Genomic DNA, 24,772 nt, shown 5'->3' with positions numbered 1-24,772 from the left:
TATCTCAGATAACTCAAAAACGATTAGCCGTAGAATGTTGAAATTTTGGACTGTTGTAACATCTAGTTGTGCACCTCCCCTTTTAATTGCAATCAACAAAATCAAAAGTGTTCAAAAAAGCTCAAAATCCAAAAAACAAATTGATAAAATATATCATAAAGACATCATTGAACTTAAGACTAGAATACTTTATTACATGATGATACAGAAACACTAAAAAAATATATATATAACTTACCTGTAATCTACGAATTGATACTCTACATTCAGATATTTCTGCAAAACCCCTAACAAACATCCCGGAAAATGTCTGAGACAAGCTTCCAAAGTATGCTGCAATGACAAACACCTATAAACATTATGTATTAAATAATATATATATATATATATTAAAAAAAAAAACAATGTAATAATAAATCCAAATAGTAAAAAACTTATGCAGTTAGATGCAAGAAAATTAACTTTTGCCCACATTAATTCACAGACTAAGATTGAAAAAAATATAGACAACAGTAACTGTGTAGCACAGTTTCAGAATCTTCTGAATCTAAATATTTCAATAATTGGGGAAAAAATGTTACTGATATGTCTTCATAATATATTCAAATAATTTTGTAGTATGATATTAATTAAAGACTACTGAATATAGGTGATAATTATTTAAAGAGATTTATCCTTTATTTTGATAAATATATATTGTATTTTAACACACTGATCGTTTTTAAATGATGGAAACTACCTAATGGAGAAATAATTTTTTATCTTAGATTTAAAAACACAAATACAGTACAATAGAACAAATGGTATGTTTGGCAAAAAGTGATGTTTGACAAAAACTTTTGCCCTGATTTTTATGCCTTCAGTAAAATTAGGCCTAACTGTAATTCTTGGAACCCAAAATAAGAAGTAAATAAAATCTAACTTGAAATATTGGATAATGGTCCCAGAATTGTATTTTTAGTATTTTCAAAATCTGGGATAAAGACAAAAGATTGTAGTAAAAAAATTCATTATTTTATGTTTGGTGTAAAATAGCTTTGCTAAGTGGCAGTTAGTACATAAACATTTTAAATAAAACTTTTAGAGAATTTGATTCTGAATAAAACAGAATGAATAAAATCCCAGAAACAAAATACAAATGTAAGAATTTAAAGTTTATTAAAAATATATATATAAAATCCCAGAAACAAAATACAAATGTAAGAATTTAAAGTTTATTAAAAAAAAAATATATATATATATATAAATATTTATTTATCAAAATGTAGTAAATTTTTACTAACTATAAAAAGAAATAAAACCAGCTGGTCCTGGTTTTGATTATTATATATTTCAATTATCATTTATCACTTTTATCTTACTAATTTAAGTGCAAGTAAAGGTATGTTGTAGCCCAGTTATTGATTGCAATAATCAAATGAGTTAGTTTATTTTAAAATCATTACAGCAAGTTAAATCAATACATAAATATAAATGAATGAACACAATTTCAATTTATTATTATTATTTTGTGTTTTAAAAGCATACTTTTAAAACACGCATTAAACTAAGTGGTACAAAAACGTTTTGTGCCTGGTTACTGTGGATTCCTCTTATACTGTCTATAGTTAGATTATTAATACAATTATATATTGGTAATTTTATTTTTAAATAATTAGGTCAGTGGTTCCCAAACGTTGTTGAGTCGCACCCTTTTTCAATTAAAAATTTTCCATGGCGCTCTACCCTAAGTAAAAGTATGACTACTTGTAAGAGATAAAAATAAATAAAACTCATGTATCTTCATTATTTTTTTTTACTTTAACATTAAATTAATAATTATAAATGTCTTGGTTCAATTAATTATGAAGCTTTTTCAATATTTTGCAGTACCCCTGTGAAGAGGCTGTGACTCCCTGGGGTGCTGTAGCACAGTTTGGGAATTACTGAATTAGGCAATGTATTAAATACCTTGTCTGCAGAAAGATGATCTCCAGATAATACTATGACTAATAAAGCTGAAAACAATGCAACTCTTGTTGTCGATATATTAAATGTCATATAAATCCCTCTAAGGAATGTTGTTTTTTTCACAATATCTAATTCAGCCCTAAAATAAATAATAAACAATACTGCACTTAATTTCAACAAAATTATTTATCTATTTAAACAGTAAAAAAGAAACAAGCCATATTAAAAAACTGAAATGCCAGTTTTAATTATAATGAAAGCAGCAAACCTTCTACTTTAATAAACTGAATCTCTTAAAACAATTAAAGAAGAAATAAAGTAAGTTCTCATTTGCATGAGTTGAAAGCAGGGAACTGTAAGCAGATTGGTGACTGTTAAAAGGGAACAATTAACATCAACTACAAATATTCATAAAACAACTAGGTTAAATAAAATGTTTTAACATCAGTAAAACTTGCAGCAAGTTCTGTTTCCACCATGCATACAGTATATTAATCTCAGGGAAAAAATGATCCCTCAAAGAACTAACAAAAAACTCCTATAATAACAGATGTGCCATAGAATATACAAATATTAATTGAATTTTTTTCTGTAACGTTTGGGTCATGCTCAGTAACAACAGATACTTCTTTCTTTGCATTATTTATAACGTAGAATTGGACAGATACACAGATTCTGATTTAAGTAATCTACAAAAATGCCATCAATTTTATAACTATACAATAGTTCTGATACCACTTCAACAGCCATCAGAATGATGACGTGCTATCTATCAGCCTATGCCATTAAAATCTGGGTGAAAAATTTTGAAGAAGCTGTTTCAGCACTGAACAAGAAGCCATCTTGTACACAAAGGAATGAACATGCGCAAAAAAAAAACCAGATGCCGTAAAAGCTACAATGCTATGAAGTCTGCCCATCATCATACAAGTTTCAGTTGGTTTATTAAACACCAGCATTTGAAGGATTCTTCATAAAGATTAACATATGTAACCACTTAATATTCAAGTAGTTGAGGGATTTAATGATACAGATTGAGTAAATATATGACTTCTTGCTTCTAATTTTTATATTTTGTATTTTGTATTTTTAAACTTGACATTATAAACAATTTGCAAATGAGCAATGAATTACATTTCTACTTAGGTGAGTTAACAGAACTTTGGGCAACAACATGAGGCAATAAATTCTAATGAAATGTGTGAAGGATCATGGAACAGTATTAAAGTCATATGGTTTGCAACAGCTCCTCTGGAATAATCAGTTTATTTTTCTTTGAGGATAATGATAGGAATGCTGTTACCATTATGATAGAGCAATATGACCAAATAATTGAAGAATTTTCATCTCTTCAAGCAGTGGAGACTTGAAATCAATCCAAATGCATGTAGTTTCAACAATATGGATAACAGTAGGCAATCAATGAATGGAATTTTTTTTTGTTTGTTCTCCTTCTCCCCTGGACTGGCTCAACAATCTAGTATTCCTCAGCCCAGGGGAGTATCCTTGCGACTCTAATGAGCCTCCCCACCTACCTGGCATGGTAGGTCGGCTAATCAGTTCCAGATCTTTTCCTTATTTTCATCTTGCCTCTGCCTCTAACCACTAAGGCCAGGGACATCCAGCCCAGCTATGCTGTTCCCAGGCCCTTCTTGTCAGCCTGTCACAACTATGAGTTGCGTTTTTATGGAGTGAGTCGTAGCCCCCTTGTCACCAACCACACTTGTCTTATGGCCCTATTCGCCTTTTCCTCCACTTTATCTTCTTCTTCAATGAATGCAGTTACATGATTGTTTCCAGACTATGTTATCTCCAGAAATTCTAATATTCCTTGGCTCATGAGATTGCTGGATTTTAAAGCATGCAATTTTTCTTTAAGTAATTTAGAGGCCTTTCTGGTGTGCCCAGAGTTGGCATGACTGTAAACTTTTGAAGCTATTTCTGAGTTACACTATTCATTGATTAATTTTTATCTTTTCAGTAGTTTTATGATACATCCATGTGCCATAACCAGTAAAATTATTATTAAAAAGATTCATTGCCTTTCACTTTACCAGTTTCAAAATATTAAGGTGACTCCTATCTGTGTTTTCTTGTCGTCATGAGGATAAAATCAAAAAAATCTATCTTGCAAAAATAATTTTTTATCAGAAATGCTCACCAATTGAATGTTCAAAGACTGTTGTGGATGACCAAAATATTGAAGCAGGAACTTGACAGTAAAATTTATAAAAATACACAGTTCATTACTAGTGGAAAATATAGCTCATTTCCTTAGATTTAATAGTCTCCTACACAAGATTCTTCATTGAACATGATAAAACATTATATCACACTTCTTTGACTGATTACCTCATCCCCATATAGTTCTATACATCCCTCATGGACAAACATTTCTGCCTTACAAACCAGATTACATATCAAATTTTACGTATAGTTGAAATCTCTATTTTCCACAAAATTAAATGCTTTGAAAAAATTATATACAGTAAAACTTCCCAATATAAGACATGGGTTGAGAACAACAATCTGTTATTTAGAGGCATCTGCTATTTATAAAAATGTGAATACAGTATTACATTTGGTTGTTGTACAGAAAAAAAAAAATGAGAACAGTATTGTCCATTTATCTCATATAAATTTAAAAAAAGTTGTTGTTAATTAACACGACTTTGTAGAATTTAAGTTTTTTTTTAAAATTATTTTTCTGAAAATAAAACACTGTCCTCTACGTTCATGTTTGAATAAAAAAAAATAATACTGACTACTGTAATTGACCAAAAAAATAAGAGAATTAAAATTACTATATATATACTAAAATGGAATAATAAACAACATATGCTACAAAAATATAAATCAAATAAGTGCAGTATACAAAATATTAATCAAAACACAAGTATAAAAATACTGCAAAAATCAAAATAAAAACCAAATACGGATAAGTAAATTTATTTATACGTAGATGGTTTATAGTAACTGTCTATTTTAGTTTTAACTAAGTCCTGGTATATATTTTTTTCAATAAGTGACTGCACTTCTGATATTAAAATAATGCCTTCTGGTAATCCTTTTTGTAAGAAATATTGCTTTAATTTTCTACTCTTCTCTTGCTTCCTTACTTGTGATGGTAAATTCGTGTTCACTGTCATGATCATCATTGTTTGTTTTAAAGTAATCAAGTCTGAGGCAACAAAAAAATCATGGATGTCACTCATTATGCCCTCTGTGTTGAGTGCATTGTCAATCTTCAGGTACTCTTTATAGTTTACAAATGGTTCAATGCGTTCCTGTAATTCTCTCTGTTAGAATTTCATATGATTTTCAATGTCAGAATTGATGTTAGTTTGTGAAGGTTTAATATTGGCTTTTATGAAATAATTTTTTTTTTTCACAACAGCAGGTAGCAGTAACCTGATTTATAGCCTTATGAACACTTAATACTCCATCCAAAACACTAACCCTTTAAAAAACTCACCAGTATCCATAACTTTCATCGTTGACAATAAGTACCTAATACCTTTTTTCTCTACTGAATTTTAAAGTTCCAAATGATCAAGCAGTTGACATATTGTGGTAGTATTTGGGAGAAGAATTATCAATTTTACATTTTCTAAGCTAATGTTAGGGAGGGATTTTGCACTATCCATGTATGACTATGTATGACAAAGACAATAGTATGACTTTCCACTATTTTGTCTTCTGATTCTACAATCAAAATTTAACAATCAATTTATCATTATGTCCCTAGTCCTCGAATTATTTTTGTTTGAATACCATTCAATTTCTAATGAATTTATGTTCACATGGTTAAAAGATTGTGGCTTCACAGTTTTGCCGGTTATTAGTGGTTTTACAAATTCACCTGACACATTCACTGCCAACATAATAATCAATCTTTCTTTTGATACCTTCCCCACTGTACATTTTTCCTCTTTCAAATAGATTTGTTCATTCAGCAAAGCCCAGAAAAAAGACCGGTCTCATCACAATTAAAAATGTTTCTTCATTATAACTAATGTAAATTTCATTTAACTTTTCCTTACACTCAAGACACCAAATTTTCATCTACAACACCTGCATCACCACAAACATTTCTATATTTAATGTTATATGTAATTTGGAATTTATCTAACCAATCCCTTCATGCTTTAAACTCACTGTAACAGAGTTTTTTAGCAATTTCTAAAGCTTCCTCGTGTATCAAAATTCCAGAGACTGGAATGTTATTATCACAAACCCTATAAAACCACTGCTAAGTCAAATTGTTAACTGCTAGGCCTGACATTTTAGGAAATGTACATTGTTTAACTGATTGTTTCAGTCCACAACTTCAGGATATCAAGTTTGTTTTTTAAGATACTGCTTTTCTGAGTTTTTCAAACATCAAAACATTTTGCCATATCACGCACAATGAGTTTTTCTTTTTCATAGACATTTATAACTGATACTTTTTCTTTTAATGTCAAGCATTTATTAGTTTGAGATATTTTAAGTTGCAGTAACGACGGTTGTAACAATTTTTATAAAGTACACAGTAACTCAAAGTTCAAAGTACGTTTTGAATGTACAGTAAATGTACATAAAGAAAATTTACTACAAGAAAAAAGAGGACTATACTGTAACAAAAATATTACATGTGTTTAATGTACAGTATACACTTGTACAGCAACTTCATTAGTCGCACTGAGTATAAAATAAAACAATAAAAATTACTATTTTTAATCCTGCTGTCCATTTTTCAGAACTGATTGAACAGTTTTTATAGGTTAATTCATTGCCTGCATCCATTATTTAGGTTTGCTATTGAGAAGTATTTTATCCATTAATACCACTATAAAACTGCCAGGGAATCTAAAAGTGTCCATTAATATGAGGAGTCCGTTATTGGGAAGTGTCTGTTAAGGGAAGTTTCACTGTATTACAATCATATTACTTGAGTCAGCTTAAGCTAATGCAAAAGGAAACTAAATAATTTATGAAATAGTGGTGTGAGGTCACCTGCATGGGTTATTCATAAATATTATTTATCTTTTGGATGCCTGTTGTATTTAATTACTTCTTTTTAAAACTTTTAAAAACTTACTTTCGTGCTGCTGTAATTAATTTTGAAAATGGTTTTTCCCAAGCATACATTTTTATAACTTGTATTCCATTAATAACTTCATCTGTTAAACGGACTCTTTCATCAGTCTTTAAAGCTATTTGTAAGCGATATTTTGAAGTTAAACTTCCAACATAAGCTATAAAATAGAAAATACAATAAAATCTTCATTAATGAAAATTAACAAATAAATATAAAAAACCAATTTAACCTTATGAATGTTTTTATTTTTAAAATTATACTTCCTTAAAAGAGTTTATAAACTCAGTTGTAAAGATAAAGGTTACCTTTGGCCATTCCCAAGACAGTGTCATTAATTGTTTCAAATAATTTTAGTAATGTAATTTAATCAAATTAACAATTTTTGAATTTTTAATGTTATAATAGTAATAATTCAGAACCTAATTCCAGGTCATGCAACATTATGTTGAAAAGAGTCAGGTTCAAGAGTTGAACCTTGTAGTATGCCATTATTGATAATGCAGCTTTCAGATGTGTACTGGTTTATTTTTACCTTAAAGGATCTGTTATTAAGAAATTAGTATAGGAACTGTAATAGTTTGCCTCGTATGCTAATTTTTGCACACTGTAATATTAAAGTGGTCAGTGAGGCTGTAACAAAGGCAGCTCCAAAGTCGATCATTGCAACAATTGTCACTTTTTGGTAATGCCTGTATACATTCCTTCTGTCATAAGTAGAAGGACATAAATGGTGTCATGTTGTGGTCAAAACCCGAATTGTTTATTGCTAAGAAGTCCATATGCCTCCATTCTCCAATTTAGTCTGTTATTTATAACTCTTTCCATCAACTTTCCCAGGCAGGATGTTAGGGAAATAAGCCTGTAAGCATTTCTAGTTTCCCTATCTTTACCTGGCTTCAACAATGGAACAATTAATCCTATTTTCCACAAGTCTAGATATTTTCCTGAGTACCAGATATCATTAAAAAGGCTAATTATGTCCAACAAAACTTTTTCTGATATGTGTTTAAACATATCGTTATGTATTAAATCCTCGTCTGTAGCTGAACTCTTAAGTTGTGTGATAGCTTCCTGTACTTCTCCAATCTGTATTGGGACATTTCATTCATCACTATGTCTAAAGAGATGGTAGATATTGCATGACAGGTATTGTTCTTCTTTATTTAGTGTTTTACAATATGAGATTTTAGGCCCTGATTTTTTCCTATAGTGTTTAATGAAGCATTCAACAATATTTATTTGTTCTTAACAAATTTCTCCTCTTGTCAATCTTGAAGTATTCAAATTTTTTGTAGCTAGAACCCTCCATCACTTTAAAATTTTGTCCATACTGTTGCTCTAGGAGTATTAAAAATTCTTCCATACTGTTGCACTAGGAGTATTAACATTCACTGTGCTGATGAAATCCTTCCAGCTATTTCTTTTAGATGGCAGGTTTAATTTCCTGGCAATTGCACTGGCTCTATTGTATTCAACTATGTTTTCTAATGAATTATGTCTCTACCATCTGTGCCTAGCCCTCCTCCTTTCTCTTCTAGCAACAGCGGTTTCTTTGTTCCACAATAAATTCATAGGCCAATGAATCCCTTGTTTGATTTTTGGTATATGTTTCTCAGCTGCATTTATCAGAGTGTTAGTAATGCTTCTTACTTATCAACTGTTTTGCTGCTTTCTGAGAGGAACTTAGTTTCAGCATTAACTTCTCCCAATTAGCAGATTTCATTTTCCATTTGGTTGAAGGCTGTACAACAATTTCAGCCTCGAAACAATTTGTTGGTTGTAAGCTGTATACATTAAGTAATGCCAGATAACCAATTATTGATAATCACTTCCTTTATTTACTTTCAAAATTTACACTTTATTAATTAAACGTTGCAATGAGTTAAAATAATTTGTTTTTAGTTAAGTTCACATTTTAATATATATATATATATATATATATATATATATATATATATTAAATATATCTAGCTAGAACAATAAAAATTTAGTGATGTTGCTAATACATCTTAAAGGAAAGTAAATTCATATAATTAATATTAGCTGGTTCATTAACAAATACAAATAAATAAGAAGATAACAGGAGATGTTTATATTAAGCAAGAGGATGAAGAAAACAAATGAATTTTAACAAAGGTGGTATATAACCCTTACTTGAATTTTTACACTGGATGGTTATCATAATAGGGAAGGGGTCACTAGATATATCTTCCTCAACATGCCAATCTTTTATTGATGTATTTAAGTCAGCTGACACCAATGTAAGATCTATGGTGCTAAGTGAGCCGGTGCTAGCTGATTAGTATGTTGCTGTTTTATCCCTATATAGGATTAAATCATTTACCAGTATCCATTCATGTACTGTAATTCCTCTTTGACTGGGGTTTCAATGACTCTAGACTACGTGATTAGCATTAAAATCAACCATTATAATAAAAAATTTGTCCACTGGAATTAATGCGCTCAGCATTTCTTTTGTAATATGGGCTTCAGGGAGCAAGTAGATATTTGTTATAGTTAATTTGAAACCTTTGCTAAATTGGACATTTGTACTCATATATTCTATTGCGTGATGTACACTGCTGGCATTATTTATGACCGAAATTTAGTTATGGGTAAGTGTAGCCACTCCACTACCTCGTTAGTTCTCTCTTTCAAGACTGAACAATGTGAATCCATGATACTTTGTTTGAAAGTCATTTTTCCTCAGGAATGATTCCTGAATGCAAGCTATCCTTATATCAAAGTCTTGTATTTCCTGCTTAAGAAAACGAACACAAATAAGAAAATTAATTCGTGAAAATATAATTGACAGCAAACTGAATCCTAAAGAACTAGCAGCATGGAAGTCATTCACAGATGTCATTACTGATTTTCTTGGAAACAAAAAAGCTGAAAACCATGATTACCTTATAAATGAACTCATATTGAACTACAAATATTTAGGCTGAAAATTGAAAAATTATTTTTTTGTGTTCTCATTTGGACTTTTCCCTTTAAATTTGGGTGACATCAGCAATGAACAAGAATGGTTCCAAAGAATATTGCAGATGGAACAACAGTATGAAGGCAGATGAGATGAATCTACGATGAGTGACTACTGCTGGATAAAAAGGGAAGACTTCACTGAACACAAAAGGAAAATAACAAAAAAAAATTAAGATAAATGTAAATGTCTGAAAAATAATGGTAGGAATTTTAACTGTAATTATACTATTTTTTTAATCTATTATTTAAGGAGTTTCTCAATATTTTAAAGGGTCATAACTAAGTATCTGATGGTGATGAAAAAAAACTGATTTCATTTTAAGATTCAGCATAAAAAATATTCACCTACTTTTATCTCAGTTCCAATTATTATTTTTTTGACCTGTGAATTAACAATGCCATTGTTTGTAATACAGTATTCATCAGTAATTAGAATATTACTTAGGAAATCGAGTTGATGTTCACATTTTTTAATTAACTATCAACAGAATTTCATCCGTTTACCAAAATCAGGTGGTAATAACTTTTGTACATGTGTTGTAAGGAACAAGTATAATTGTTTTTCCCATAACATTCGCCACACACTTGAATGCGATACATGAAAGCGATATGACAACCTTCTGGTGCTTAAGGTGGGAGATAATTGTACTGCATTCAATACTGCTCCTTCAGCATTGGCATTTCACACAAAATTTTCAAACAATCCATTTTTAATTACTTTACCATAAATTAACATGTCCATTTTTCAACATTTCTTTCAAATTTATAATGTTTGGCATTTGAATGTAAATTTTACTGTTTAAAATCATATTACTTTTCCAATTTAGTTGGTGTGTCTTGTTTCTAATTTTAAGTTGAACTTCTCAAATTTATATTTAATTTTAATAGATGTTGTTTACATTAATTGTCTCAGCATTAAACTCTCTACAAAGTTAACAAGAAATTGTTATTGTTTATTGGTAAATTAAACAAAGTTATTTTATTCTAAACACAAAAAAAGTTTATTTTCTGACAAAAGTTTTTTGTGTTTTACCCTGTTTTTATTAAATCCTAAGTGAGATAGAGGTCTATGACCACTTTCAATTTCTTAAATAAAAAATAATAAGGAAGAACCAAATTTATGCCTTGATTTATACCCCAAGAATTTTAATAGAATTTAATTTCACAGAGTAAGCAGAAAGCAATGCTAATAAACCAAAACTTGAAACTTGCTAATAAAGAGTTTTCTGACCTATGTTTATATGATATGTGTGTGTGTGTGTTTCTAAAAGCATAAAAAAATACATTTTACTATGAGTGAAAATATTAAAAAAATTGTTTGGTCACCATTACAAAATGTTTAAATTCATTTAATCATGCTCCAACAATTTTTGTTATTCTTTTCTTTAATATTGTCATATATTAAAAAAAATTATTTTCTTAATTTAAAAAAGTAATAATTTCTTTATATTTGTGACAGTTGTTGAAAAACTGCATCACTGTTTTTTTATCAACTTCACATGATTTTCTAATAGTAATAACTGGTATTATAGTTTGAAATAATGAGGCCAAATACAAAAATATTCACAATTAAAAATAATAGTGTATTTTAATAAAAGGTAATTTTATAATTTACACGTAAAAATAAATGGTTATGGGAATAAAATACTAAGCTTCATCTTAAACAAGTATAAATTCACAGAAGTATGATGTACTTACATAACAATGGAACAACGATAAAAACAACTAATATTCCTACAAGGCCAGCCCATCTAATCTTATTAAACAGTATAACAGCAATTATAGCTGCCAGTAATGGTGCTGACCACATATGATGACATGTCATTGTAACTAATTCAAATCTTGAGACATCATTTGACACTAAATTTACAACTTGACCAGGCGAAATATCTCCAAGTGCTGTTCTTCCAAGTTTTAGGCACTGAAAATGTTTAAATAAAAAGAAAATTAATAAAAACATTATATACTGATTAAATTTTGTTTAAAATATCATTCCTACTCATTACTACATTCAATGGTCAATCTTTTTCAATAGCAAAAAGAGAGAAACAGATCTTATTGTATACTTTTGTAATCTATATACTTACATTAATTCTCCACATACTCAGCATAATTAGGAACCCTTTTTTTCTGTTTAGCCTCCAGAACCACTGGAAGGATTAGTTCAGAGAATGAATTAGTATGATATGTATGAATATAAATGAAGTGTAGTCTTGTACAGTCTCAGGTCGACCATTCCTTAGATGTGTGGTTATTTGAAACCCCACCACCAAAGAACACCAATATTCATGATGATTTAGTATTCATAAACGTAACTGTCTTTATTAGGATTTGAACCTTAGAACTCCCGACTTCAAAATCAGTTGATTTGTGATGATGAGTTCACCACTAGACCAACCCGGTGGGTTACATTTAGGAACTAAATGTGCTGTATCATACATAGTACATTAACTGTTATGGTGACATCATTAAAAAGACCTCTACCATCAAAATATCTAATTGTCTTTGAGCACCTTCTTACTGGTTTAAAATTGCTGAGTACCCAACCACAGTTTCATCTTGGCAGAGATGATTGTCTCTCACCATCAATAAGCTATAATAGGAGATAATTAAAAATTTTCCATTTGAACTGCTGAAGTAAAGGCTTTCTGTGGCTGCAACGTATGGCCAAACATTATCATGTCAAATACAAAATATCCTTTATGAGGAATTCCAAATGTTTTTTTTTAAAAATTAAATTACAAAGCCTCTTCAACATTTCATAATAAACTTTTAAGATTGTTTTAATCTGCTGTACTCCAAATTCTGTCAGCAAAATTCCTTTCTGGAATTCACCATAACCACTGATTTTCAATTTCTCATCCTATTTTACACTTTTTTTTATTTTTTTTGATAATTAATTCAACATATATGAAGCTTGAACATGAGGATATAAAATGGAAATTTTGTAGTATACGAAAAATGCCATGCCAGACCGGGATTTGAACTTGGGACCTATGGATAAAAGGCTGAGATTCTACCACTCCGCCACATAGATCATGCATATCTGCAAATTTCTCTCTGAATCTCCAGGAGTTTCCAACAATTTCTCTCACAGTGGTGTCATTTACAACATTATTACCATAATATGAAAACTTGTTGATGGATCTTAATAGATGTGAACTTTCAATTACAAAAAAAAACCAATCCTGTCATACCTCACAGTAGCAAGAGCAACAATAACAGTCCCCGTGATTTATCAACTGATCAATTACTGCTTTACCAGTAATGAACACAATGGAAATGAGATGGCATGTAACATGATTATAGTTTATATCTACTGCTGCAGATGCATATGTTGCTATGGCAACTGGTTTTTTATCAACAGTTAACAACTTAATTTGCACTGTTGTTTTTCTTTAATGATGATTTTCCCAGTTTTCCTGACCTTAAGGAAGAAGGATATGATAGGATTTTTACAACCAATGGTATCAATCTCCTAAGTCAAAGGCATATGATCTATCATGATGCTCCACCCTACCCGTGCACTGAAGTTCTTTGGGGTGTGGATAGATAAGAACACCACATTCAAGAGGCACATAGTAGAAGTGTTAGTTAAAGCCGATATCTTATTATCCACAATCAACTGGATAATGACTAAATACCAAATGTTTTGTCTCAGGTGGTGCTCTTGAAAGTTTTGTATGAAGAACAAAAACAAAGTTTTTGTATAAAGGGGGAAAGCTTGTTCAATTCTTGTTGGGTGCACAAGGTTGTCTTTCTTTAGGTATGGTGTGGGTATAGCACCACCTCAGACAATGCTGTCAGTGTAGTGGTTGGACTTTGTTCCTGGATTTCCTTGCTTGGAAGAGACAGATGTACAGGGGAACGCTCCCCTGGACAAATGATACCTCTGCATCCATCTTATGCAGATAAGATGGATGCAGAGGCACCATCTGACCAGGACTTTACAGACACTGGACCTTCCTGATATCAATTTTAAAAGAGGCCAGTGGCACATGATTATAAATATTTACTAACTAGTATCCCACCTGTGGCTTTGCCCGTGCTATATAGTTACTTGTATTTCCCATCGTGGTTAGAGATGTTTAGCGAGTCATGTTCTTGTCTAGTCATGGCGCTCTGCTCCCTGGACTTATTCATTAAAATCATACTTGTGAGAATAATAATGGTAAAATAAAAATTAAAGCATGTCCAATTTATAAAAAATATCAGTCTACTAGCGTTCCCCCTCATCGTGGCTTCAGCTACAATATCATTTTAATAGCAAACTTATTTATTTCACAAATAAGTGCTAACGTACCCCCTGTTGCAGCTTTAACCATGCTATATGGTTAGTTGTGCTTTCTGTAACGGTAAGGGGGTCATGGCTCGTAAGGGATCATTTAGCCGGTCATGACTCGTTTCACTCGCCCTTCCCATTTAGCTGTAGGGCTCCCTTGGACCCTCCGCTATGTTCATTAAACTCATGGTGGTGAAAATAATAATTATAAATAAAAATTAAAGCCTATTGTAATTTTTTCAGTGCAACAGTTTGGCCAGTACAGGACCTGAAATTAAAAGTGATCTAAGAATAGGGTTTCAAAACAGTCGGCCTCCATCATAAAAATATTAGTTATAATTGTTTACCTGTACTTTGTAGGGGTCAAAATGTATTTTGCCCAGTTGTGAGTGTTTCTTGACAAAAACCATTAAGAGGTGACCGAACATACTTCTTTTATCATTAAAAAAAAAATGTTTTAATTAATTTTAACTTGTTTTTTAGTCAAGTAACCAGAAACAGTTGCAGCCAGTCATGTCACACATATAGTAACAGTGGCTGTGTTGGTGGCGCTGCCTCACCATACACTATCGCACCCCTTAAAAAATGAAACTTCAAAAACACCTGAAAATGGTTTTTAGATATTTATCTGCAGAGTTCTTGTAAGCACAAACCTAAGGAGTATCTCATTTAATATAATCAGAAATGGGAAAAATTTGTAATCATTGTTCAACATTTTTTTACCTTTCTTCACGCCTTTCAAGGTTGAATTTTGAGAAATCTAGAAAATGAATTTTTAGATACTCATATGAAGATTACGCCAAATATCAAGTAGATATCTTCATTTGTTACCAAGAAATTAAAAAAAAAAAGAAGTAAATTTCAGTAAAAAAAGTAAATTTAAAAGAATTTAAAATTATTAAAAAGTAAATTTATGGTTGTTACTTCATTCTAACCCTTTTAATTCAAAATTTCAAAAAATCCATAAGAAGAATATGAATATATATTTTCATCAACTTATCTTCACTAGTTTTTGCTGGGCATTCATTATGAATCACTCAAGACATGTTCTTTTATATATATGGATTACGCCCTATGTTCCTTAATTTTAAGAACAGATTTTATATGGATAAGGCTGCAGGAATCATATATTCTTTATACCAAATAAAATATTTTGTTATATTCACTATAAATCCTAACATAAAAATAGAGGATTTTTAAATTAATAATTAACAAACAAGGATAGCAACTTTCCTGAATGACAAAGATGTGCCAGTTTCAGAACATATATATGAGAGGTTTTATCTAAAGTAAAGACCATTTCATTGTAAAAAAATGTATTCTGAAAACTTTGTAAATATTTTTTATTTCTCTTGAACTACATACCTTATACTACTTCTCTATATAATCACCACATGAATTGAGACATTCATAGCGATACAACAGCTTCAATGTACCCTCGTCGTATTCTTCTGCTGCCACTCCATTTAGACAGTGATTAACAGCATTTTTAAGTTCATTCACCCGCGAATTGTTTACCACTCAAAAATTCTTTCAATTTCCCAAACAAATGGTAATCAGAAGGAGCTAAGTTCGGACTATATGGTGGGTGATCGTAAATATCCCATCCAAATGTTCTCAGCAAATCATGTCTTGGATCCACAAGATATGGACGTGTATTATCATGCAGTAGGACAACACTATCGGCCAGCACTCACATCACCAATTTTGAATGGCATGCCATAACTTACGTATAGTTTCGCAGTAGGCTTCTGTATTTATAGTCGTTCCACGTGGCATGAAATCAACCAGCAGTATGCCAAACCAATCCCAACAGACTCTGGCCACCAGATTGCGTCCAAATGGCTATGGCTTGACCTTTGCTGGTCTGGTTACTGATTGAGGATGATGCTATTCACTTGATTGCCGTTTTCTCTCTGGCGTGTAATAAGAAAGCCATGCTTTATTGCTGGTAACAACTGAATTAAAAAACTAATCACTTTTTTCTGTGTAGCGCATCAAAAATTCCAAACCAGATCCCATTCGGATTTTTTTGTGCAGCACAAAAAATGATTAGACGTGCATGAATGTTTCTGAAGCCTAAATGGTCATGAACAATGTGACCATTAAAAGCTTCTGAAACATCAGGAAAAAGAAGGGCCAACTCGAAAATCATTGAGCGACGATCATTTCTGATTCCATCATCGATGCATTTCAACAAGTCCTCGGTGATTATCGAGGGCCTCCCTGAATGTTCTTCACATTCACATTAATTCTGTTATTTCTAAACCTTTCACACCATTTTCAGATGTTTTTTTCAGAAAAATTTCGTTAATTGAATTCAAATTATTCCGTTATTACTGATTTTAAATTATTATTAACATAATTATATTACACTGAATTTTATTAAGATTTTCCACCAGAACAGTTCTTTATCACAAAAGTTTTCCCCACCATCTTCTGTCATTTATGGTAAAGTTACAGGTTCTATTGAATAAGCTATTGCTGAACAGGAAAATATATTTCAACAATGTGGACAGTCCTCAACTCGGCAACAAAAAAATATCATTTTGAACACATGTACCATGAAGAACACAGAATAAAGTGTTTTTTAGTCTGTTTTCATTTGAAACCCCTTCAACATATCAATTAGGTGTTCATTATGATTCTGAGATGAAACAACAGTTCATGAACTGAAAAACAACATTATTATCGATAACAATAAAAAAGGTTGCTAATGCTGGTCAAAATTTAAAGTGATGCTAATTGTGTTTTTTGATGTCCAGGATGTACAATTTTGGAAGAATGGGGTTCAGAAGGCACAACAGTGAACCAGAATTATTGCTTAAAACTGCAGAAAAATGGTTTCATTCTTTATCTGGATTATAGACCTGTTCACACAGCACTTTCTGTGAACCAGTTTTTGCTGATAAAACACATTTTTACACTGAAACAGCCTCCACATTCATCTGATTTGGCATATTTAACTTTTTTTTCTAAAGTGAAATCTGTGTTTAAAGGAATATTCTTTTAAGTCAGTTTTATACAGTAAGGAAGAAAATAGCTGATATGTGAAAAGAGCTATCAGATACTGCATTGCTTCACATCATTGGATAACAAGACTTCATCAATAGTAAGTGTGAATGGGAATTATATTGATTATGATAAGTATTAAACTTGTAATATCTATAAAAAAAGAGTGAGTTTTAGTGTTGTCTCATTATTTAAGAGACATATTTTACATATAATATTACTGTATTCTAATTAATAACACATCTTGTGCTCATGAACTAACGCATAGAGATCTTAAATCAAGAAAGTGGAACTTGATCAATGAATTAGTTTTATACTTTTTCTTTTCACTCTTAATTGGCTTAGTCATCTCTTCTTAATTTCTTTAAAATAAAATTAGGCAAATAAGTAATATAATGATTAATTGGTCCCTTGAATTCATCATATTACATGTTTTGTAGTGTATATATATATATATATATATATATATATACCCCACACCCACAATATATATATATATATATATATTGTGGGTGTTTTTTTTTGGTGTCAACTACTACAATCATTAGCTTCTAATAAATATGAAGCATGCAATAAAATTGAACATAATGCATTGTAACTTTAGTTATCTATGGCTTTAGCAGTAATTATTTTATCTTTACTTATGTTTTATTCCAAAGACACTTTCTTTGTTTTCAATAAGAGAATAGCAGAAACATATGATGTAAACAAGTAGTTTATAAATTTCCACTGATGTTAAGTTAACATTTTTTAATGAAAAAAAATTATTAACTGTGCTTAGGTTATTCACTAAAAATTAAAAAAAATATTCTAATATCCTTAATTTCAATGCCAAATTAACTTATATAACACAACCAAAAAAAAAAGAACTACATACCTTTCTATAAACTAATGATACACAAGCTACACGAACTTTCATTCCGATTCTTAAACAAGATGACATATAATGTTGACTTAATATGGAATAGATTATGGAACATAATGATATTCCAGCAGCAGCAAAATATGCTTCATTAATAGTAGTTCCTGAATTTTCTTTAAAATAACTTAATAATAAACCAAGAAAGTATGGACGGGCCAATCTGAAAAAATATAATAATAGTAAAATAGATAAATACAATATTAATAAATAAATTTATATTTAAATTTGTTTTATTACAATACCAATCACTGAAATCTGTTATATAAAAATTACGTACAGTCAGGCATGAAAAAAAAATTATCAAACAGTACCAGGTGTTAATTAATTGTCTATATGTGACAGTTTGACAAAAAGCCTTCCTCAGGACACAGTTGATATTAATCAACTGATAAATTCTTTCCAACCTACATAACAATTATCACTCAAACATAAATTATAAGAAAAATTAATGCATATTTAAAAATACATAATTATATAAGTTATAAAGTTAAAAAGAAGTTAAGTTCTGGAGTTGGTATAATAAATTTCAGAATAAACCAATAGCTAAATATTTTTTCCTGTAGCTGTGGTCTATTGCATCAAACAACATCTCTTAGCCAAGGAAAAACATTTATGTAGTACTCTTTATTGACAGTTTGTACTTGAGGAGTATATTTAGCTGAACCATCCCTTGATAATAAAAAAATAAAAAAAAATGTCAGGATGATCTTTATGCTGTCATGAAAATTGATCACAATGCTCCAACCTGTAACATATCCAGAGATTCTTGGCAAAGCAAGAGATCAAACAACTTTGCAACCATCTCACTTACCAGACATGGCTGCCTGTGATTTTTGGCTCTTTCCTAAGATTAAAATTAAACTGAAAGGTTAGAGATTTGAAGACAGAGAAGAGATCAAAAGAAATGCGGCAAGAGGGCTGATTTATGGTGCTTGCTAAAACTATCTGAAAAATGCTTCTAATAATGGAAACATCACTAGGATAAGTGTGATACATCAGAAGGGGCTTAATTTGATGGGGAGAAATCACTGAACTAATTACATTAAGCAGTTTTGTTTTTATAAGCCAAGAACAAATACTTTTTTTATAAAACCTTGTACAGATTACTCAAGCATATAAAAGATCAGAAATAAAAATCCCACTAAATGAGAAATTAAAATGGATTACAATTTAAATTTAAATGTGAAATTTTAAGGGCGATTTGGTTTCTAAATTAAGGGTAATTTTGTCTGTTGAAATTTATAAACAAATAAGGGAAGTCTAAAGTGATATAAATAAATCAATTGTTAAAAATAATGTAACATATCCAATAAATGAAAACTGAATAGTTAAACTCTTTAAAACATGATTAACCTTGTTCTCAATGACCCTCTCTAAGCTGAAAAACTGGAGCAAAATATCTGCAATAAAATTTTAAAGGTAGATGATTAATTTATTATTCAAAAATTACAAAGCTCATTTCTCATATTTAAAGCTTTTCCATAAAAAATTGGTGTAAGCATTTCAGTTAAAAAAAAGTGCCCAATATGTCGCTTGACAATATTCTCAAGAAAACAAACAAAAATTAAATGCCATGACATGCTGGGAAATTATTTTATTTTAATATTGATATATTACAATATACAAAAAGAAAAACACAACATAAACCAATTTACACTTTAACCACATATTAAATAGATATAAGAAAAGGGGTAATGAATTTTGTAAAGTTACTCTGAACCAAACAAACATCATGTAATATAGTGTCTAATCAGAAAGTCCATCAAATTCAAAATAGTTGAATAAACTCAGCTTACAAAAGTAATGACAAGACTTTCTTGAGACCAGATATGCCTCTTGTTCATTATTTCCTATAAAGTGTAACAACAATACTTTCACAGGCTAGTTAAACTTAACTAGCTTTAAAAAACTACATAAAATAAAATAAACATGACATATTAACATCTTTACTTTACTCAGCTGCGGCAACTCAAATGCTTCAAATGTTTAGCTAGAAAGTATGTGAGCACTGATCCCCACAGCCATTATCTGCTTTTCAATGATTTTCATTTGTTTAATAAAATAAAGGAATTTTCAGACAACAATCATCTTGTAAAAGAGAATGTAGTCATCAAAAAGCTGTCAGTGAATGGCTAATAAAACATTCAGAGGAATTCTAAATTGATAAATAAATAAATTAGTGACATATGAAATGTATTTAAACTTAATTGGTAAAAATTAAAATTAAATACCAATCTACACTTAAATTATTACTTGCTTAAAAATCACTACAGTTAAACCTTTATACTGATAATTTAAACAAAATAAAAAGTAATTTAAATAATCTAAAGTATTATTCAATGTAATTAAAATTATTAGAAAGGGCAATGTATTTGTTTTCATTCTAGTGTATTTTTACAAAATGTAAAAAATTACATAATTGGTAGAAATATAGTGTACATTTCTACCAAATTTAAATCCCATTGGCGCTCAGACTGAATCTATTTCTATTCTTCTCCCAGCTTTATAACAATGAACTTCAGGTGTGTACCTGGTTAAACGATGAAAGCTCTCTCTTTAGTCAACTTATATGTGACTATATATTTTTAAAAAAAATTATAAAGAAGAAAAACATAAATTATGACGACAGTATGCTAAATACTGCATAAGTGGTTGGAATACTGCAGGAGTGTCTCCTAGTACAGGCATCTGCTTCATTCAGATTATAGTTAAATAAGGGTTGTTACGTAGTGTTCTTCTGGGTACCAGTTCTTATTTACAACCTGAAGGAACCCTCAGTTATAAAATTTGTATGAAAATATTTCTTATATATTTTTGTTTTAATTCCTGTTCCTTAAAATGTTTTACTAACACATAATCCCAACAAACCATACAAAAAACTTATCCAAAAAATCATAAAAACCTTATAAAATGATTGTGTATATTAAGCAATAAAACAACTAAAAATAAATAAAATGGAAATAGAACGCTATCTACAAAGGATAATTCCACTAATAAAGTGTAACATTAGTGAAAGTTTTAAGTTTTATCATGGAAAAATTATCTTTATAAGAATTTAAACTGAATAATTCAAAATTAACTTTTTTTATTGCCAAATAAACAAAACTCTTGGTGAAAAATGAAAATGGACATCTTGTGAACAAAAAATTTTTTTTAATGTTGTTTAATCCTATTCTAGTAAAGATTCCCTCATAAAATCATTTACAAAATCAAAATTATTCAGCTAAAAGCCTTTTTTTACACTCTGGTCAGAATTTTTTATTTCTATTTTTACACTAATAACTAATAAATAAATTAATAAAAAATGTACAATTAACTTACTGTATACCAATTTCACTGCAAACATGAATAAGTGCAAGAAATGTATATTCTTTGCCAAATGTTTTAAGTATTGTTGTAAAAAGTGAAGGAACTTTGTTTTTCTTTTTTGCTTTTTCTAAAGCGTTTTCCCATTTCCTGCAAAATAAGTTGAGATAAAAATGAAGTAATACTAACCAATATACATTTTCTTGAAGTTATTTTTTTCTTAATAGATGGCATTACATATTAATCTTATTTCAAAACAAATTAAATTAATAATAATAAAACAAACTAAGAGAAATAACATCTGAAATAAAAATTCTGATTAAATTCTTTAAATTTCAATTCCTTAAAGTTGGTGCCAAATTTAAAACTACCAGTAATTTACTAGCTCTTAATTCGTTTTTAATTTTTCAGGTCAGATTTCATATAAAACCACTAAATTTACCCCTTATTTTGGATCCCAAGAATACAGACTGGCTTAATTTTACCAAAGGTGCAAAAGTCATTGCAAAGTCTTTCCTCAGCTGACATTTGCTTATGAGGTAATTCTGAACCTATGTTTATATGAACTTTCTTGTTTTTTTCAACAGTAGCAAATGTCCAAAAAGTGTGTTACATTTTTTTGTGAATCATCCTCTACACACACACACACACACACACACACACACACACACACACACACACACACACATACACATATATATATATATATATATATATATATATATATATGTATTTTTTGTAATCAAAAACCAACTTGAACACCCCAAGTACATTATTACAAAGTAAATCAAACAACAGTTACCTTATTTTTTATACCAAAAGCACTTTCACAGATCCCACATCACCAGTTGTATATAAAAGATATATTTTTACAAAATTACATATTAAACAACTTTTTTTTAAATTAAATTTAAAATAAATACAAAAACATATAAAGTCTTAAATTAAATATAATAACTACATATGAATAAATGTGATGTTATAATTAGAAATTTTTTAAATTAAAATTAATAAACAGAACATTATACTATGTAACCTGGCCAACCAATGTTACAATACTGACTGGACTTGAATTAAATTATTTATATACATTATAATTATATCTTTTTTTATATAAACACACACACGCATATATATATACTTATACAAATTAAACTTGAGGGCTTGTTCATTGTAGAAAGTTCTTTACTCTATAAGAAACCCTACCAGAATCAATTCAATTGCTGTTTACAATAAAGATGATGTACATTAAACAATATGTTAGAAAAAGCAACTCTGAATAGTAGCTTTTGTACTGGCTGTAATATATTTTACAGCCATAAGAAAGAGCAAAACTGATACTCTAAAGGAACAAATTAATGTACCCGCTTTACTAAGAAACAATGGATTATATACAATAATTCCAGTCAGTAGTGAATTTTTTTTTTTTTAATCTGTATTTCATTGAGACAATTTTAATGCTTTGACTTTCTTTTTATATATTATTGTAATTTTGAAGATACAAGAAATTTTATAATATGAAATATGTGAAGGTGTTTACATTGTTACGTTGACAAGAACACAAAATGTGAGAAACAGCAGATGGAGGATGTGAATTGTTCACACTCGTTGTGAAGTTATCTAAATACAAAGATACCAACACTAGACAAGTTGGAGACTTCATCATGAGTATACATGTTGTATTTCACTCTGCACTCAAGATCATTTTTGATTGATTTATTTGGTGATTTTATCAGATATGGATATTGGAAATTGTTGATAGCAACTTACTGGCACACACACATTTTCAAGGCTTTCGGACATGGATTACATTCTTTAAAAATGTTTTTTGGTTAATGGTTCATTTTGGTTTACTGTGTTTCTGGATATTAAGTTTGTGAGTTATTTTGTGGATTTCTTAGGTCAGTAACAAGTGTTAGTGCCACTGGGCACTAACAATTGAAGTTTAAGATTAATGAATGAATTTTTAAGATTATGATCTTTTGGACTTGATTCCATGTAGTGATCTATTGAATCATTACCCACATATCACTTATATGGCAAACACATGTCACTTGATATGTGTCATACAGGATGAGTCAATAATTATGGGGGAAAAAACAACAGTGACTCAAAAGTGTAGATATAAAATATTTTATGATTCATCAGCTGGTGAGAGAACTATGATGATGTTTATAAATAGAGCAATTAAACATGTTATTAAGCAGTCTCCTGGAGTAGTATATCTTCTACCTCGTGGGGGGAATTGGAGCATCAATGAAGAAGGTTTTGTCCTATGTACTCAGAGACCAGACCGAACTGGTAACAACAGTCATGTCGCATCCTGAGATTACAATCAAGCAGACAAGGCTGGGGCAATCGACAGTAAAGAAGTTTACTCCCACAGTTGATAAGAGTAGAACGGTAATATAAAAGCGACTGGCAGGTCTTATGCAGATCTGCTCTGCACAATGAAAGCTGCAGTAATCAGTGAGGAGGTTAACAATGTACTCTCCTTAAGGAAAGGGCATAATGACGAGCTGCACATCAGAATTCAGGGAGCGCAGAAGGCTGAGCAGTTTACCTCAGTACTTCGGGATAAAGTGGCTGAACTACAAATGGACCTCAAGTCACAGAGAGGCAGAAGGGCAGTCATACATATCAAAGACATAGAAGCCGATACTTCCAAACATGAAGAAAGAGATGCAATCACTCGCAGAATAGGTGAAACAGAAGATTGCAAGATCACATCAATGAAGCCAGCTGATGATGAAACACAGAATGTTACAGTGATCACAACATACAGAGCTCCTTGTTAACTGGTAAAACAATGCATCAAGATAGGCTGGGTAAACTGCAGGGCTTACATTTAAGAAGATGAAGACCAGTGCTTCAGGTGTTGGGGTTCTGGTCATAGAAGAATTGAATGTAAAGGACCAGATCAATCAGACCTTTGTTACAATTGTGGAGGTAAAGGTCATAAGAATGTAGTATATCAAGAACTTAGGAGATGTTTAAATTATGGAAAAGGAGATTACCAGATTGGAGGCATGACATGCACACCAGTCAAAAATTATTAGGTTCATGCTCTCAAACGCAAATAGAAGCTTGCTCTCTCATGATTTAATGGGGAAGCTAGTGAGGGCGCAAGGAGCGGACTTGCTGATAACTCATCCGATCCCAATAGATATGCTGCTACCAGAGCTGGCTGGTGTGCAGAGACAGAAGGAGATGTTGCAATATATTATGC

The 24,772-nt window shown here is 30.4% G+C and overlaps 1 protein-coding gene across 1 annotated transcript in view; it reads right to left on the bottom strand.

Annotated features, from left to right (window-relative positions):
• Positions 1-24,772, bottom strand: part of LOC142333290 (ATP-binding cassette sub-family C member 4-like) — a 92,550-nt gene that overhangs the window by 50,757 nt on the left and 17,021 nt on the right. The window contains exons 4-9 of the mRNA XM_075380312.1: positions 21,559-21,693; positions 18,193-18,397; positions 11,720-11,942; positions 7,034-7,190; positions 1,951-2,089; positions 239-349 (exon numbers count right to left, since the gene is read on the bottom strand). Of these exons, the coding sequence (XP_075236427.1) occupies positions 239-349; positions 1,951-2,089; positions 7,034-7,190; positions 11,720-11,942; positions 18,193-18,397; positions 21,559-21,693 (970 nt within the window). The remainder of the gene's footprint in view (positions 1-238; positions 350-1,950; positions 2,090-7,033; positions 7,191-11,719; positions 11,943-18,192; positions 18,398-21,558; positions 21,694-24,772) is intronic.

This window comes from Lycorma delicatula, chromosome 12 (assembly GCF_047948215.1).
Source record: "Lycorma delicatula isolate Av1 chromosome 12, ASM4794821v1, whole genome shotgun sequence".
In the NCBI taxonomy this organism is placed as follows: domain Eukaryota; kingdom Metazoa; phylum Arthropoda; class Insecta; order Hemiptera; family Fulgoridae; genus Lycorma; species Lycorma delicatula.
The sequence above is the reverse complement of the archived record's forward strand: the minus strand, read 5'-3'. Positions and strand labels throughout refer to the sequence as shown.